Genomic DNA, 16,210 nt, shown 5'->3' on the forward strand with positions numbered 1-16,210 from the left:
CCCAAAAGGATGAAACCGGCTGTCATACCACTTGCCACACATTTATGTCTTATACATATAAAATAAATATTGATCTATAAATAAATAAGTATATATATACAAATAAATATATATATATATATATATATATGTATGGGTATATGTGTGTGTATGTATGCACTGGACAGGGTCAATACTCTCCCATCATAAATGTCCATCAATCAAATGCTGTTTTATTTCAGCAGTCTGACTTCAAATTCACCTTTTTGTGAATCTTTAATGTCAAAGCAATCTATTGAGCATGCAATCATTTATTTCCCCATGTCCCACATGGTACAGTATCCAAATATCACCCAGCTGACTGCTTGCATCCGAGATCTTCGATGTATAAAACACGTCCCGATAAGATTTGCCGGTGAGTCGATTCTCTTAAATGACAGTCTCGTACCCAGTCACCGATAAAATATGTCACAGATTAGCTGGGCTTGTTGATGACAAAGGCAGCTGTACAAACCTTGAACTTGAAGGCTATTGCTGACCAGAATAAATAACCCAAAAGATAACTAAATCTGGCATTGAATTAAATTAAACAGATGGACTCCTCATGATTGGTATCGAAGAGAAGTATTGACCAGTAACACGTACAGGGCAAGCCAACCACTTTAACAGGCACCTGTAAATTCCAGAAACAGTTACGTAAATATGAAGTATGTCAAAACCTTCTTGACACACAGCCAATTGTCTTCACGAACTGGCAGGCATTTTCGTGTCTTCATATATTGAAGCTTGCCATGAGTAAATTTAATGAATAGCTATCATGGAATTATACAATATCAAGTAATGAAACATATTATTTTTTTTGGAGGGTGGGGGGGGGGGTAGAGGGGGGAATATTAAACTCTGCAGACAAAAAAATTGCATAGTGTTTTAACAAAGGCTATACATTATATCCAAAATGTTGCGCCCATTATTGCACTTTTTCTCCAAACTAATTTTAAGAAAAAAACAAACTAATATCCAGAGAACTGATATATTTTTAACGGTCCTGCTTTTAATCCATTTTCATCACTTTATCGCAAAACTTGCTTCATTGAAATAATCCTACTTTTTGCTTTTAATTATCAGCTTACTTACACTATAAAATAAAATAAATTAAAAATTTGATATTCCATTTTTCGGCAGCAGATTGAAGAATTTCTTCATCTCTTTCCTGGCTGAATTTCTCGAAATTTTCCAGATTCTTAATGATTTATATTAGCTAGACAAAAGTGTCTCCCTAGGTTACTGTTCCTTTGAATGATCAGCCTTATGATCAGTCCTATATGTCCCATCATCCCACGATGGATATCTTTGGCTATGAAACAAAATTTACTAAGCTTACATGACTATGCATGTCTCCTTTATTCTTGTGTCTTGTGTTACTTGCAATTCCCAAAATTGATGAATTACAAAATGGTTTCTTACACTAGAATAATATTCTTTTTAATTTTTGATCCAGTTCAAGATCTTATAAAGTGTATACCACAGATGAGCACAATGATACTGTATACTAATTTTAACCAGCTGAAATCCTTAGGCAATGTAGGTCATTGATCTTTCACAGCATCGGGGGTTAACAGCTCGTTCTATTATTTGCTCTTCATTTTAGGTATATCACTGAAGTACAAGAAGCTACAAGTGTGATGGGTTCGAGGATTTCCGCAATATGGCCTAATTCTGAATCTTATTTATAGGACATAGACAGTACTATACGTGATTAAGAGTGTTCAACAACTATTTACACTAATATTATTGATGTCTGAAGAAGGTTGTAAACCAATTCTAGGTTAATCAGTATCATCAACTCCCCACATCCTGCCAAAAATTTATGGCAAATAAAAAAATGAAATAACTGGGTTGATCTTGTCACTCCCCCAGAGTATTATAGCCATGCATTAGAAAGTTCACACAGATACAAATCAAATTGAAACTGTTAGTTTTATAGCTTAATTATTCCGGTCGTTTCCACAATACAATAAAACGAATCGGTTCAGCAAAACAATTTTAACTATTCAACTTCTCTAAAAAAAAAATTTAGCATGGGATGGTTGTCTTGGGACAACCAGATATTAGCATCAAATTCAGATTGCAATGTAATTAAAAATACCCCTTGATAGGTAAAATGCCCCTCGATTGGTAAAATACCCCTTGATAGGTAAATGATTAATTACTTTGGAAATACTGAAATAAAACAGAAATAGTGGTAAGCCAGTGAATCCAACCCAAATGCCCAATTAAAGTTGGTGTTCTTTCTACAGACGTCTGTAACCCGAGATCAGTCGGCCAGTCTGCGGCAGGCGTACAGTATTAACAGTGTTACTACTGAATGGTCCGCTGCAGAAATTCATGATTAAACCCACAGTGTACTATTTCAGTGGTCAAGCCAAATTTGTCTCCACACAGGAATGTAGTGCCGGCCATTAGAGCACTTGTGTTTACAATCATATGGTGGCTGGTCAATTAATTCGAAGCGCTCAAGGATGAGTCCTAATGCAGTGCTTGTGGTAGTTTATGGCCTTGTTCACACTTAAGAACGCTCACATACTTCAAGCCTGCAAGGGCGATTAATTCTTGTGTGAACGCTCGCGTAGTCATACTTCAAGTCTGGTGCGTTCTTAAGAATAATCCTCCTTTCAAGGTTTCTTCAATCCCTCTTCAGTTCTTAATAAATGTGATGTGAACAGTCGCGGACTTATGGTGACCCCAGATTTCCGGTTAAGTTATACAATATTCGCTCTATCCAGTTGCAATTTGGCGGGTATTTTTGAACTTGCACTTAGGCCTACGGGACAGATCTGGGTTAACGTGTATTGGTATATAGTGGTACGGATTGGTTTGAATACAGTATACTGTTTATGTGCAATGGTTGAACGTTCAGGCGCAGTGGTGTACGGAGTAGTACGTACCAACGGCAAACCAGAGGGAATTGTAAACAGCTGATATGACCTTTTCACGTCTGCGCAGTATATTAATACGTACGTTATACAAAACTCACTCGTTCTTAAATGTGAACGCGTCTTGTTCTTAATTGATAATCCTCCTCGCAGACTTAATATTAATAATCGCACTTGGGTTCTTAAATGTGGTTTAAGGCCTATGCTATCAAGAAACAAATTATTAATGCTCATGTGAATTTGAGGACTGTTTATTCTATAGGCACGCTTGACCCTCATGAAGAATTTTACATTATTGTTTAGTCTCGATCACCACCACTGTACACCCATCACCTAAACCATTTCCATAAGAGGGCAAATTAAATATGTCATTCTAACCACAGAGACAGTCTCTAAATGTGTATATTTAGCAATGTTCGGGGATTGGATTGAGCAATTTCCCCTGGCCGGCAATGATTCTTTAATGGTAAAAATGTTATGTAAACTTGTTTATCTGCGTGGCTTATTATTCTGTGTTACTCAATACGAGACCGATCGATCAACATACCTGCTGCCCAATGACTTCCTTCCTCTTCCATTAAGTTTCATATCGGCAGTTTGAACGATTATCTTGTGATTATAACGCATGAAATCAACTTAACTCTAAATGTATCTTCCAGATAACAAATTAGGTCAGGTTTAAATACACAACTTGCTCATGTTATGTACATGCATAAAAATCATGTGTATGGGAAAAAAAAGTACCGAACGGAAAAAAAGTTTTGGAAATCGACAAAGCATCCTTAGGCTCACATTTTATGGCGTATCTTAAACGTTTAATCTTAACTTTGAATGGATGATGTCATGCATTAATGATGAACCCTAACATTTGTTTAGGTCAGCAGTTTCATCAAACCAGAAATGATCAAATGAATAAATGAACAGAAAGTTGTCTTCTGTTACTTTCTGTCATTTTACAGATAATTTACAATTCAGTCGAACAAAAATCTGAATTTTTTCAAACACTTTTTGGTGACTTTTGCGATATCAATGGACCACAAAGGGTTAAGGTTTAACCCAATCCAACTCAATGGATTATTGTAGATAAGAAACAACAACATTCTAGTTCCCTCTGACAAGACTGCCAATTAATGTGAACCCCTTGGCGGCCTGCAGATTGCTCAAACATGGTCATAGAGAGAATAGTATATATTGATATATGTATATATATATATATATATATGTATATATATATATATATATATATATATATATATATATAAGTAAATGCCTTGGTAAGTACAGCTGTTACTCGGAGTTTCACGCCCTTAGGGTGGCGATCGTCAGACAACTGAACAAATACTCGCTGAGCGGATATATTCTATGGGGAACACGAACCCTATTTCTTACGTGCACGGTTCATTGGTTTGAGCCTATTGTGGCGACACTTGGAGATGAAATCAGATCTCTTATGAGTAAATGCGGGTTTTTGCACAGGAGGATACAAAGCTTTTCATCAATACAGAGGTTACATTGACCGGATCTACGCATGCTGGTATTGGAATGCTTATATATATATATATATATATATATATATATACATACATATATACATACATATATATATGATATATATACATATATAAATGCCCATTGAATGTATACAGAGAGCTTTAGAGTGAAAACTAAAGCAGGAAAACGAAACCAGAGAAAGGATACAGAAGCACACTGCATCAAAACTACTTCCTTCTTTCTGTAAACCAAACAGCTTTAATATTTCCAGTAACAGGTAGATTAGGCTCCCTGAATTATTTGTTAAATGTAAAAACTTCCTCTTGCACATTTAAACTGTATTATCAGCATTGAAATTTGTAGAGTCTAATCACAATATTAAACTGATTGATTACTTCAATCTTCATTTTACTTACAAAGCCATTATGACGGTCTTAACAAACTTCTTCTCTGGTATGAAAGTATCAAACATCCATTAAAGGGTGTGAAGACTTGCGCAAAAAGAAACGTCTAATGCAAGTAATTTGACCTAGTTTCGAGTGAGGTGTTACAGAAGTGTTAAACACCACCATCGACCCCAGAAAATACACACACAGCTTGCTACCGTCGGTAATTAGACACTAGTGTACAGTCAGTACATACAGCTGCGGTCAATACCCATAACACAGTATACAACGATACAGCAATAGACATCTCAGGTCCAGATAAAGATAACAAGGTATCACGTTTCATTACTGTCTGCATTTTATAGCGACACAAACAAAACGTCACTTGCAAGCAACAGAAAGTTAACTTTTTCAGATTGCCGCACGCGGTTTGGGGCGAGTCTTCAATGCCTTTAAATTATCACGGTCATGACAACACACTTTATTTTGGCCCAAAATTTTGAGGGATAGAACGAATGAAAAATTCAAATGTCATACTGCCTCTGCTTATTAGGTTCCTTCTTCAAAACAATATATCAAACCTATGTGGTCAAACTAACTAATGGAAACAAAACAAAAATTACCCCCTCACTGAAGTTTTGCCACTATACTATGTGGAAACCGTCATATAAAAATATTATATAACAGTAATATATAATAATATAATAATATATAGCAGATGAGGAGAGTAAAAAAAAATCCTAAAGATGCAGCTTTTAAAACACATGTGTGATCATTGAGTTTTATTTCTTCTAAAAAAAGTTCCTTCCACATTCTTTTTCTTACGTGAATATTTCATTTATCATTTTTCAACCGAAATTTGAGAGTTCACAAACCTTCTGGTATGGTCTTGATTTTTCTGATACAGCAGAACTTGAAAAAACTTATCGTTATGAAGTCAAGAATGGATAAAGACAAACCTGGGTTCAAAGTGTGGTAAGAACAGCAACTAGAAATGAATTTATATTAGTGCTAACTGAAGCAGATTTATAGCCAAGTTGTGACATACAATATGTTTTCCAAGAAGAATGGTAGCATATTAACTAGTATTTTATGATATCTCAGCAAGGTCTGATATTTGGCCAACATGAAAGTAATGTAAGTGGTAATCGGGCGAAATTGTTGTGACTCAGGAACAACTTTCTTAGAATAACAGAGTCTACTCAGCAAAATGGTTTACTATTACATTTAGCCTTGATTATATTCTTGTTTAAACACATTTTATCCAACATATACTATAGGTGTGTATGCGTGTATATACATGTGTACTATACCAGAGAACGAGAGATATATACCGTACGTAGGAATATGTGATTTAACAACAAGCTTCAGGATATGACTCCATGCGACAATTCATGAATAAACATGTGGTTTTGCCTTTTGGAATGGATACTCTTAAAGCTCTTTGTTTTCCAGGAAAATAGGATGTTTAGACTCAGTCTATCTGATTATTTGACTTTCTGAATTTTGTCTACTCTGTGTAGTAGCTGGTGTTAGAAGTTACATACAGGTCTAAACATGGTGCGGTATTTACATGAAGAAGGACACAGACACAAAAATTTAAAGAAATCCACAGCATGGATAATAAACACAAGTTACATTACAATATCAATGGGTGGTTTAGATTAAACATTGACTTGTACATTGACTAGGAGGAACCTATGTTTTGAACCTTTTTATTCTCAATGGAAGCCTTCTGAGGGCAGCAGGCTCATTGTGAAGAAATCTGGCAGGTTGTTCTCCAACAAACATATCATTCCCCCCCCCCCCCCCCCAGATCTTCTTGTCTAACTGTGGTGAATCAGTGAGTAAATTTGCTGTATTATTAAAACCTGACATGCAGGCAAACTCAAATAGTGACATAAAACAATGCATATTACCTGCAATATTGATTCTATATCGGAGATAGAAGACATTAACAAAAATTGTTGATATGTATTGTCTACACTGACACCTCTTAATCAGAATAATATTATTTCACTGCAAAAAAAGGAATCGCCCAATCGCAAGAAAAAGTTCAGACATAGGAACAATGTGTCACTAAGTATACCACTCACCTGCATCTGGTAACGTTCATGCATATCACTCACCTGCATCTGGTTATGTTCATAGGTATGGTTTCTTTGTGTCTTATCAGAGCTACTGTCAGGAACCTCTCACTGAGGGCTTTGTATTGGCATGGTGGCTCCATCGCCAAAGCTTTGAATTATAACAAAGAGATGAATGATATTTTCTAAATATTTTCATATTTTGTGTGCTAAATATTTCATCATTGCTAATGTATTTCCAATGTCAATCTATGTTCTACCCCAGAAAGTTCACTTTTTGGAGGCCAAAGATAAATTAATTGGTAACATTCACAACATAACGCAGCTCTAGTGAGTAGCATAGTATACTCGTTTCATAAACAAACCTGAAAGCTAAGATACAGCATCTTCTCTTGTATACAACTGTTTACACCTATCTGTTAGAGCATTATTTTTCATGTCCTGTTCATAAATGTTAACATTTTCATGTACTCTATGGCATTATATAGACCCCATGAAGCTCTGGGCTAAACTCTTTGATCACCAGTACTTAGTATTGTCAATGTGGTGATATTTCAAAGTATCTTGGTGTTATCTGACCCTCCATGCACTTATTAATATTCATGAAGGTTTTCACAATGTGACCCCTGGTGACTCCAAATGACCTTTGACCTCCACAAAAAACAACAGGCTTCTTGTACAAATATGAAATTGGTCCAACGTTCCCTTTTTATCGTGCTTACAATCTGGGCGTCACAAACGCACGCACACATACACCATCATGAATGGAAAGGTTACCATTATCAACGAAACCCAAAAGTGGTCTCCAACAACTGTTGGTTGGGAAGCTAATAGAACTAGGGCTTTCATATCTAGTCTATGATACTTCCCGTTATTGCTAAAATTCCCATCACTCTTTCAAAAGACAATCCTCACACCTAAAAATAAATGCAGATATGAAAAGCAACTGAAAAATATAGATATTTCATATCACTTTCATATATTCTTCGGTTGCAGATGTTAGCCATAACAGATTGAAAACATATAATGAGAAAGCCTTTCTCATATCGATACTTTTTGATACAACATTCCGCAAAAACATTTGAAGTCTTAATTGCTCAATGGAACAAATACTTTGTAAACACTCATCAGTATTCTGCAGGAAGGTGGCTGACATACAATACTGGCCAAACATTTAACCAAGTATTTTCAAATCTGGATTAATGGATTAATACACATGAAATTTTTAAATATTTATAATTACTAAGTTTAATGAACTCGAAAGGACTGGCTGGCTTTGTTCAATTAGAAATAGCCCAAATTAAGTGGTCTGATCTTACATGAACCGTCGTATTCAGTATTTAACAACAAGCCTCCTTTTGTTAAGATCATCATCATGGCAATCAAATCGAGCTCACATAGGTGCATAAAAGTAAGATTTGCCTCCCTAGTGACAGCCAAAACAGAGAGGAATGATTTACAACAAGCAGCCTACGGAAAATAACATTTGATGTTGATTTTGGTATCCACTTGAGATCGCCTAGCTTTCGTTATCACTTTTATCATCGGAGGAGACCACACAAAACACGGAAACACTACCTCGTTAATTGACCTCAATTGATAGTGTCAATCCACTAATTGGGTAGTTTGTGGTTCAGCTATCAGATTAAAAAAAAAAAAACAATTGCAAAATTTTCAAATCAAATAATTTAACAAAAAACAAAGAGTCGTGATAGTTTCCTTTCCAACAGTTTCTTTCTTTTGTAAATGGTCGAGTGACGTCATGAAAACAGAGCTCAAATTAATTGACCTTCAAAATATCTCCTCTTATTGACGACAATGATACCCTGCCCCTTTATTCAATTTGCTCTAGGTGCCATCATAAACGATCACGATAATTAATCTTCCACTTAGTGACTGGACCTCTGAGAATGTGTGAATAATAATAAGAATAGTAATAACTTTCTGCTTTTTGTCATTACTGTTTCAAATTTCAATTAATTTTTGTCCAGTATAAATATAAAAACTATCTCTAAACAGGAATAATAAAATACAATGCTAAACAATATATACAAAATATTAGTTCATACAAAATATATAACAATTCATCTAAGTTTTTTGAGTGAATAAAAATTGCAGTTCTTACAAGGAATTCTTAAACCACTATAAGTATGTTGTACTTTGGCAGAGTATTAAGATTTTTTAGCTTTCTGATTGATTGCACAGACTCCTACAGGAGGCATGCATAGAGTGATTCTGATCATCAGCTCTAGCAGAGACATTCACGGTTTCCTTCATACAGTATATTGGTAATATAAGTGAAGAATCTTTGACATATACTTTAAAAACTTTACAATTCTATCATCTTTTTGCAAAATAAAATGATACCAGACTGGCACTGCATAAATGAGATGTGGGATAATGACAGATTTTAAAACACTTTCACTAGCATCCTTATTAAAAAGTGATGCAATATCTTCTAAACCAGAGATAATATTATATACTTTGCTCATAACATCTGATATGTGAGAGGACAAGGTCAGTCTGTCATCTAAACACATAACCCTAAATAGTTGGTTTGAAGTGCGTTCGACATCGGACCCTCTTTTAGTCACACTCTGTAAGTCAGATGATAGCAGGCCTTCCTGTTCCTATTTATCTTTGTAAACCATATTTCCTTTGATTTCTTGGGATTGAGTAATGAATTCATCTCAAAATTTTACTTGACAGTGAAGAATCATCAGCATGTTTTATGACCGAAATAAATTCATTTGACTTGATTTCATCTGTGTATATTGAAAATAGCATAGCAGATAGCGGAACTTCTGGCACACCAACTTTTATTTTTGAAATTTCCGAAAACCCCTCGTCCAGATCTACTTGGCTTGTCCATATAGAAATTGCTCAAGCCAGCCAATTAGCCAAGGCTCATAATTGATTTTGCGTTAATGTGTTGAAAGCATCAGAAATATCAGGGAAAAGTATTTTTGGTGTAGTTGTTTCCTTACTATTCAAACAATATCATGGATTTTTACAAGCAGAGTATCAATACAGGATACAAATTTTTTATAAGCAAATTGCATTTTTTCTCCAGTTTGATCTACATAATCCATAAACTGAGGGAGTATAATCTTTTGCAAACTGCTAAATGCTATACTGGCTAGATCAATAGGTCTGAAATTGTTCCCACATTTAGGAACCCTCACTTTCGGGAAAGGTACTGTTAGACTATTTTTCCATAAACAAGGTATTTCACTTCTTAAAATACTTTCTTGAAAAATGTATATTAACACCGGTGCTAATTCATTAGGAAAATATTTAGAAATCCACCAGAACCACACGTAGTAACACCCAAGTTCCTAACTTCAAACAGCCAACCACGTACTAGAATCTGTCAGCATCCTGATAGACGCAATTGTGCTAAGAAGGCTTTTCTTATTTTTATTGAGGGACAAAGAAATTAGGACAATGCATTTAACTTATTGTAAATTAATAGGGACTGTTCTTGAAAAAATGAACCTGTTTTCTGTCTGATATGAATTGAGTCTTTAATGTCTACTGCATATTAAGCTTAGCCTACTAACTTTCATTCTCAAATTAAACAAAAAGACAGATTACTATGAGGGCGCTAAACCAGAACTCCATCACCTACCAGTAACCTTTCATCTCCAATGCTTTCGCTAATAACAACAAAATGTTTGTTCACTGATCTGATTAAGTTAATATACAGCTTCTCAAACACTGCAAGTATAGTCAAGGAATGTGATAATATACTAAGGCAAGGGAAAAGAGTAGGGTTGGAGGAGAGCCAGTATGGGAAGGGGAAAGGGTTTTCACAAAATTGAAAAATCATTTCTGAGTCGAACTTTCCTGTGAATAAAAGTTACATATAATGATCGAGATACTCAGAAAGGTACAGCAAGAAGAATGATATCAATTTGCTCCTAAATTAATTAAGTTAATTACCTGCTAGCGTTTCAATTGTTTTTAGGTCAATTGTTGGATTAGATGTGACCTGTTTCGCAAATAACTCCATCTCTGTGGTTCGACCCAGCTTCCCGAGTGCTTCAAACTCACTGAGATTCAGCAACACCATTGCCCTATCTGCAGAACAGAAAGTAGAGTACCATTATCAATGGAACAAAGGTTTAAGGACATGAATTGCAGCAACATGGTTAGAAAATACAAATCATATAGTTTTGTCTTTGCATGTTTTGCAGTAAATTGTAACTGAGAGAGATTGATTGGGTAAGCATTACTATTAAGTTAACATACTAAGTGTTAAATAACAGCAGGCATGTGGCTGGCAGCTAAATGCTGTTGGAATTATTAATAAGTGGAATATAAATGTAATATATGATAGGTAACAAGATGACGTATTTACCAGAGTTACTGCTTGATTCAGTCACAGACAGCTGACTATAAACCTCACGACAGGCCTTCACAAGCTGGAGAACTTGCTCCAAGAGCACTGCCTAGAATAAATGAATACATGAATAAATGAATACATCCATAAATGCATTCACATACATTAAAGGTACTTTGTCTTGCCCTATATTTAATACCTAGAAATATTGCTTTCCAAAAGTTTCCCTGCCCATGCATTTACCTCCAATACCTCCCCCCCTCCCCCTATTATCTGAGATATTAGTTGACAAAATGTTTTGATGGGTAATTCAAACCTTTTCTTGCAGGTCTAGAGTATCCCTGGCAGTCTGTAACAATGCAGCTGCAGCCATTACAAGACAGGTCTTCTGTCTCCCCAAGCTGGCTGCATCCTGCTCTTGAAGGCTACAAAACTGTAACAAAATAGAAACAAGACTCATGTAAGAATTTAACTTCCATGAGCAAAATAGTGATGTTTAAGTTTAGAATTATCAACTAAATGCCAAATGAATTCCTAAGGGTTGTTAAACATGAATACTTAAATATCTATAATTAAATATTGTTGAAACACAAACCCACATGAACAAATATTAATGAATTTCTTATAATGAAACATTTTAAGAAAACATTTTTACTCTATGTATATCACAAAACATACGTACTGACCTCTGCACAAAGACTGAAGAACTTGTGTGATAGTTCACAATTCTCAGAGTTTTCAAGTGCCATATTCCAAGCTGTAGGGACAAATGGGAAGTTTTAAGAGGACGGTAAGGAACTTTAAATGTATCTTCTTCTGTCTACGATGCTTTTCTTATTACATGTAAACATTTTTGATGCTCTTAACCCAAACTGTTGTGATAAAAAAGGGCAGGGGTTGGGTATAATTTGCCTAAATCATGAGGGATATATACCAATAAGGAGTTCTTTTAATTTTCTCTCAGGGCCTTTTTGCAAAGTTCTTAGAGGGTGATGACTGAAACTACATCAATTAACTCCTTTACCATTGTCCCTCTCTCAGACCCATTTTCATTTTAATATGTTGGTCAGCTAATATTGAATATTTAAATTGTGCAACAATCCTTCACCAATTTCTTACAGCAATTCTGGTCGATCCAGGCGACCGAGATGAATAAGATACTATGCTTTATGGAACTCCTCCAGAAAACTGTTAAGAACATTGTTACAAATAAAACTCTACATTATCCGAAGAAAGTCACATAATTGCTAGACAATCTGAGCCATTTTTTTAATATTAATTCTGACATTTCTTGGTCATTTTTTTGTATTTAATTCCTGTATAACATTCTATAGTGTTTGAGGTAAAGGACTAAATAGTTGTAGGCAACCTTAAAATTTTGATGTTTCTTTAACATGGAGGACTGTAGACAAAGATCGAGTGCAAATATTTGGTATAATTTATAGGCTTTGTTACATAACTAACTAAAATATTACGTCAGGCATGTCCTTAAATGGAGAGATTCTACGAAAACATGTTTTTCATTTCATCATGCTAAGATGTGAACACCACTACTCCATTTTGAATTAAACACAAATGCGAACACCCAGACACGCCCTCCATGGGGATTTAGGAAAAGACACCACAGACAGACCGACAGACTTACTCAAACACACAACTTATAAATCATCTACTAACCAATCTTCATAAACCAGTTGCAGGTTTCTTCTTTCTTAAGGGTAGGGCTTTCTGCATCAGGTAGTATAATATCCGTCAGTAAATTGCATGCTGTTATTAAGGATAAAACAAAGAGGTGTCAGTAATACTCATTAATTGTACATTTCATAATGAGTAGGATAAACATCATGATAGCCATCCAGTAGGCCGCAACATAACACCAGCTTCTTTTAGGACTGATTTCAAATCTAAACTCAAAATGCAAACTATATAGGTAAATGTCGCCTAAAAAAATCACTTCTTTTCAAAGAATTAACAACGTTTTTAAGGAGGAGAGAGGGCAATACAATCAATATGTTATGATTAATTTGCTTTCTTACTAACTCTGTCCTAACTGCTTTACTTTGAAACTGTAATACTTTCAATGTATGATGCAAATTGTTTGAACTATATCACTCAGAATCGAAATCTTTGTAACATATGCTGTAAACAGTGGGTTAGATACGAGAGAATATAAGGGGAGGGGGTCTACGACAGCATCATTGCAATCACCTGTTGTATTCCTTAGATGAGGCTTTCCTTACTTTAAAATGAACATCAACAATGTATTCTCTTTCAGCTTGCCAAAGTAACAAATATCTCTTATAAGATATATCTTTAGGTAAATGCTGCAAGTCACATAACTTCAATCTACAGTAACTACCGTCACCATACAAAAAAAGGTAACTACCTTCACCATCAAAAAGATTGGTAACTACTAAAAGAATTGGAGACTCAACAAAAGTAAAATGAAAACTCAAAGTAAACATAACAAAAATGCCAACCACTGAACAAAAGCTGAACTAATATGTGAGATAAATGCTTTATCAGAAGAAAAGTTGAAATTTCAATCAGACTGGAACAACAAAAGAGTCCAAAATTCATACTCTGTATGAGTAAGAATATTTGCAAATAATATCTGGTCATTAACAATAAAACATGGAGATAATCTTTAAGCCAAAAGCAATAAACTCCTGCTATAAAACTGTTAGTCCTCCAAGGAAAAAATTCATTTTGAAAATATCAAGTGAAGAACAAATATTTTTTGAACACAAAATATCAGAACCTGGCACGCTCCAATAGAGAATGGTCAACAAGAAACTAAAACAGTAAACCTCAATAGTTATATACCTGACTTCAAGTATGTAAAAACTTTCTGAGCATCGGCTCTATAAACAAATGTAATTGAGAGAAACACCATGTATATGTAAGAGAATGAACTTGGTGTTTTAGAAAGTGTAAGATTACAACATGAAGATAATAAAGAGACTACATTACACATGTAAAACAATACAGTGATTCTCTACTGAGAATTTGTTAACGTACTGCTAAAGGCATAACAGTCATAACCATGTTGACAATATGTTAAATAGTTATAGGGACATTTAATGCTAATGGTAGGGACAACGTTTCCCATGGAAGGGACCTTATTGTTTATGGTAGGGACAATGTTACCCATAGAAGGGACATTATTGTGAATGGTAGGGACAAAGTTACCCATGGAAGGGACAATGTTGCTAATGGTAGGGACAATTTTACCCATGGAAGGGACATTATTGCTGATGGTAGGGACGATGTTACCCATGGAAGGGACAATGTTGCTAATGGTAGAGACAATGTTACCCATGGGTGGAACATTATTGTTAATGGTAGGGACATTGTTACCTGTGGAACGGACAATGTTGCTAATGAAACAGATAATATTGCTAATGGTAAGGACAATGTTACCCGTGGATGGAACATTAATGCTAATGGTAGGGACAATGTTTCCCATGGATGGGACATTCTTGCTAATGGTAGGGACAATGTTACCCATGGGAGGGACGATGTTGCTAATGGTAAGGACACTGTTGCAGTTATGGTAAGGATAGTACTGGTAGTGGTGGCGGCAATGCAGTTGGTGTGGTAGGGACAAACCTGACTACTTTAAAGTGCTCTGCAAATTAGTCCCGGGTCCAAACAATTTACAAATATGACTTAAAACATAAAGAACGTGTCAAAGATATAGATGGAGGCTGCAGATTGAAGTATATTTTTAGATGATTCAGTATTTACATCTTCTAATCACCATTCCCATAAATAGTCACATAGCAGACCAATGAAATAACAACCATGGTTATTTGCTGTAATTTAAATAAATTATGTCATAAAACTACATAAACACCAGGTTATTTAGCAGTAAGTTAAAGTTTCTTTAAAATTATATTGCTAATTCAATTTTTATTAAATGGCACTGCTACTTCTTCATGAGATGAATTGACATTATTTAATCATTCTGGCAGATTCTAGTCTACACTGGAACGCCTGGGTATACGTGACGTTAATAACAGACCTCAATCAATTAATTAATCAATCAATCAATTATTAATTAAAGGTGGATCAAGTAGACTTACCCTTCCATCCCTTCTTCTTTCTTTGCTGTACATCGGAGACGAATCAAGCATCTACATGAAGTAAAAAAACACATCCATAATTTATTTCATTTGTTACATTTTGCTATAAAGAAATTTAAACTAATAAATCATAAAATAATGCTTATCAAGTTAAATGCTAACTTGATCATTACTGTGATATTAAGATGCTTTGAAGTATGAAGATAAGCGAAAACATCAACTCGGGCTACATTAGTAAATGTTCCTATACAAATAAATGGATATAAAAATCATCTATATTGTCTTCTATGCCATATACCAGTTATCATCAATCTTATTTCTTGCTCCATTATAGCCATTTTGGATCAATAATAAATGATAAATATAAATATGTTTTTAGAATTGGGAAAGTGAAATAGAAAGCTTTCCAACTGTTTGTACATGTGATTATCATGTATATGTTGATAGAAACTTCAACCCCATGCTGTGAGGCACTTATCTAGTAAGAAGGTTGTTCACCCTTGTACCCCCTCCCCTCCCCACCCTCTCCTTTATTGTACACACCACTTACCTGTAAGTGGTGATCAGCTGCTTTTCATCTCTGGAATGTTCTGTAAGCTTCTCAAGAGCTTCAATAGCTATCTCCTGGTTGGTATGCTACTTGTGAGAGTTGAGAAACCAGATAAGTTAGTAGAAACCATTTTAACTTGTCCTCTGATCCTACCCCTTGGCTTACATTGCTTATAACCATTTATCGAACATTTAACACGATCATGTGACCATAGCTAGGCAATATATAATATCCAAATGTGATATGCTACTCTTTCTATTTATTGATGACAAGAAACAAAATAAATCAGGAAGGATTGTAGGGACGGAAAAGACAACACAGGACAAGAAAAAGAAAACTGAGGAAAAGGGA

The 16,210-nt window shown here is 35.0% G+C and overlaps 1 protein-coding gene across 1 annotated transcript in view; it reads right to left on the minus strand.

Annotated features, from left to right (window-relative positions):
- LOC139963081 (testis-expressed protein 11-like) overlaps positions 1–16,210 on the minus strand; it is a 36,825-nt gene that overhangs the window by 16,545 nt on the left and 4,070 nt on the right. Inside the window, exons 6-14 of the mRNA XM_071963584.1 lie at positions 15,860–15,945; positions 15,310–15,360; positions 14,048–14,085; positions 12,899–12,988; positions 11,908–11,978; positions 11,538–11,654; positions 11,240–11,330; positions 10,822–10,959; positions 6,919–7,027 (exon numbers count right to left, since the gene is read on the minus strand). Of these exons, the coding sequence (XP_071819685.1) occupies positions 6,919–7,027; positions 10,822–10,959; positions 11,240–11,330; positions 11,538–11,654; positions 11,908–11,978; positions 12,899–12,988; positions 14,048–14,085; positions 15,310–15,360; positions 15,860–15,945 (791 nt within the window). The remainder of the gene's footprint in view (positions 1–6,918; positions 7,028–10,821; positions 10,960–11,239; positions 11,331–11,537; positions 11,655–11,907; positions 11,979–12,898; positions 12,989–14,047; positions 14,086–15,309; positions 15,361–15,859; positions 15,946–16,210) is intronic.

Source organism: Apostichopus japonicus, chromosome 21, assembly GCF_037975245.1.
Source record: "Apostichopus japonicus isolate 1M-3 chromosome 21, ASM3797524v1, whole genome shotgun sequence".
NCBI classification, from domain to species: Eukaryota; Metazoa; Echinodermata; class Holothuroidea; order Aspidochirotida; family Stichopodidae; genus Apostichopus; species Apostichopus japonicus.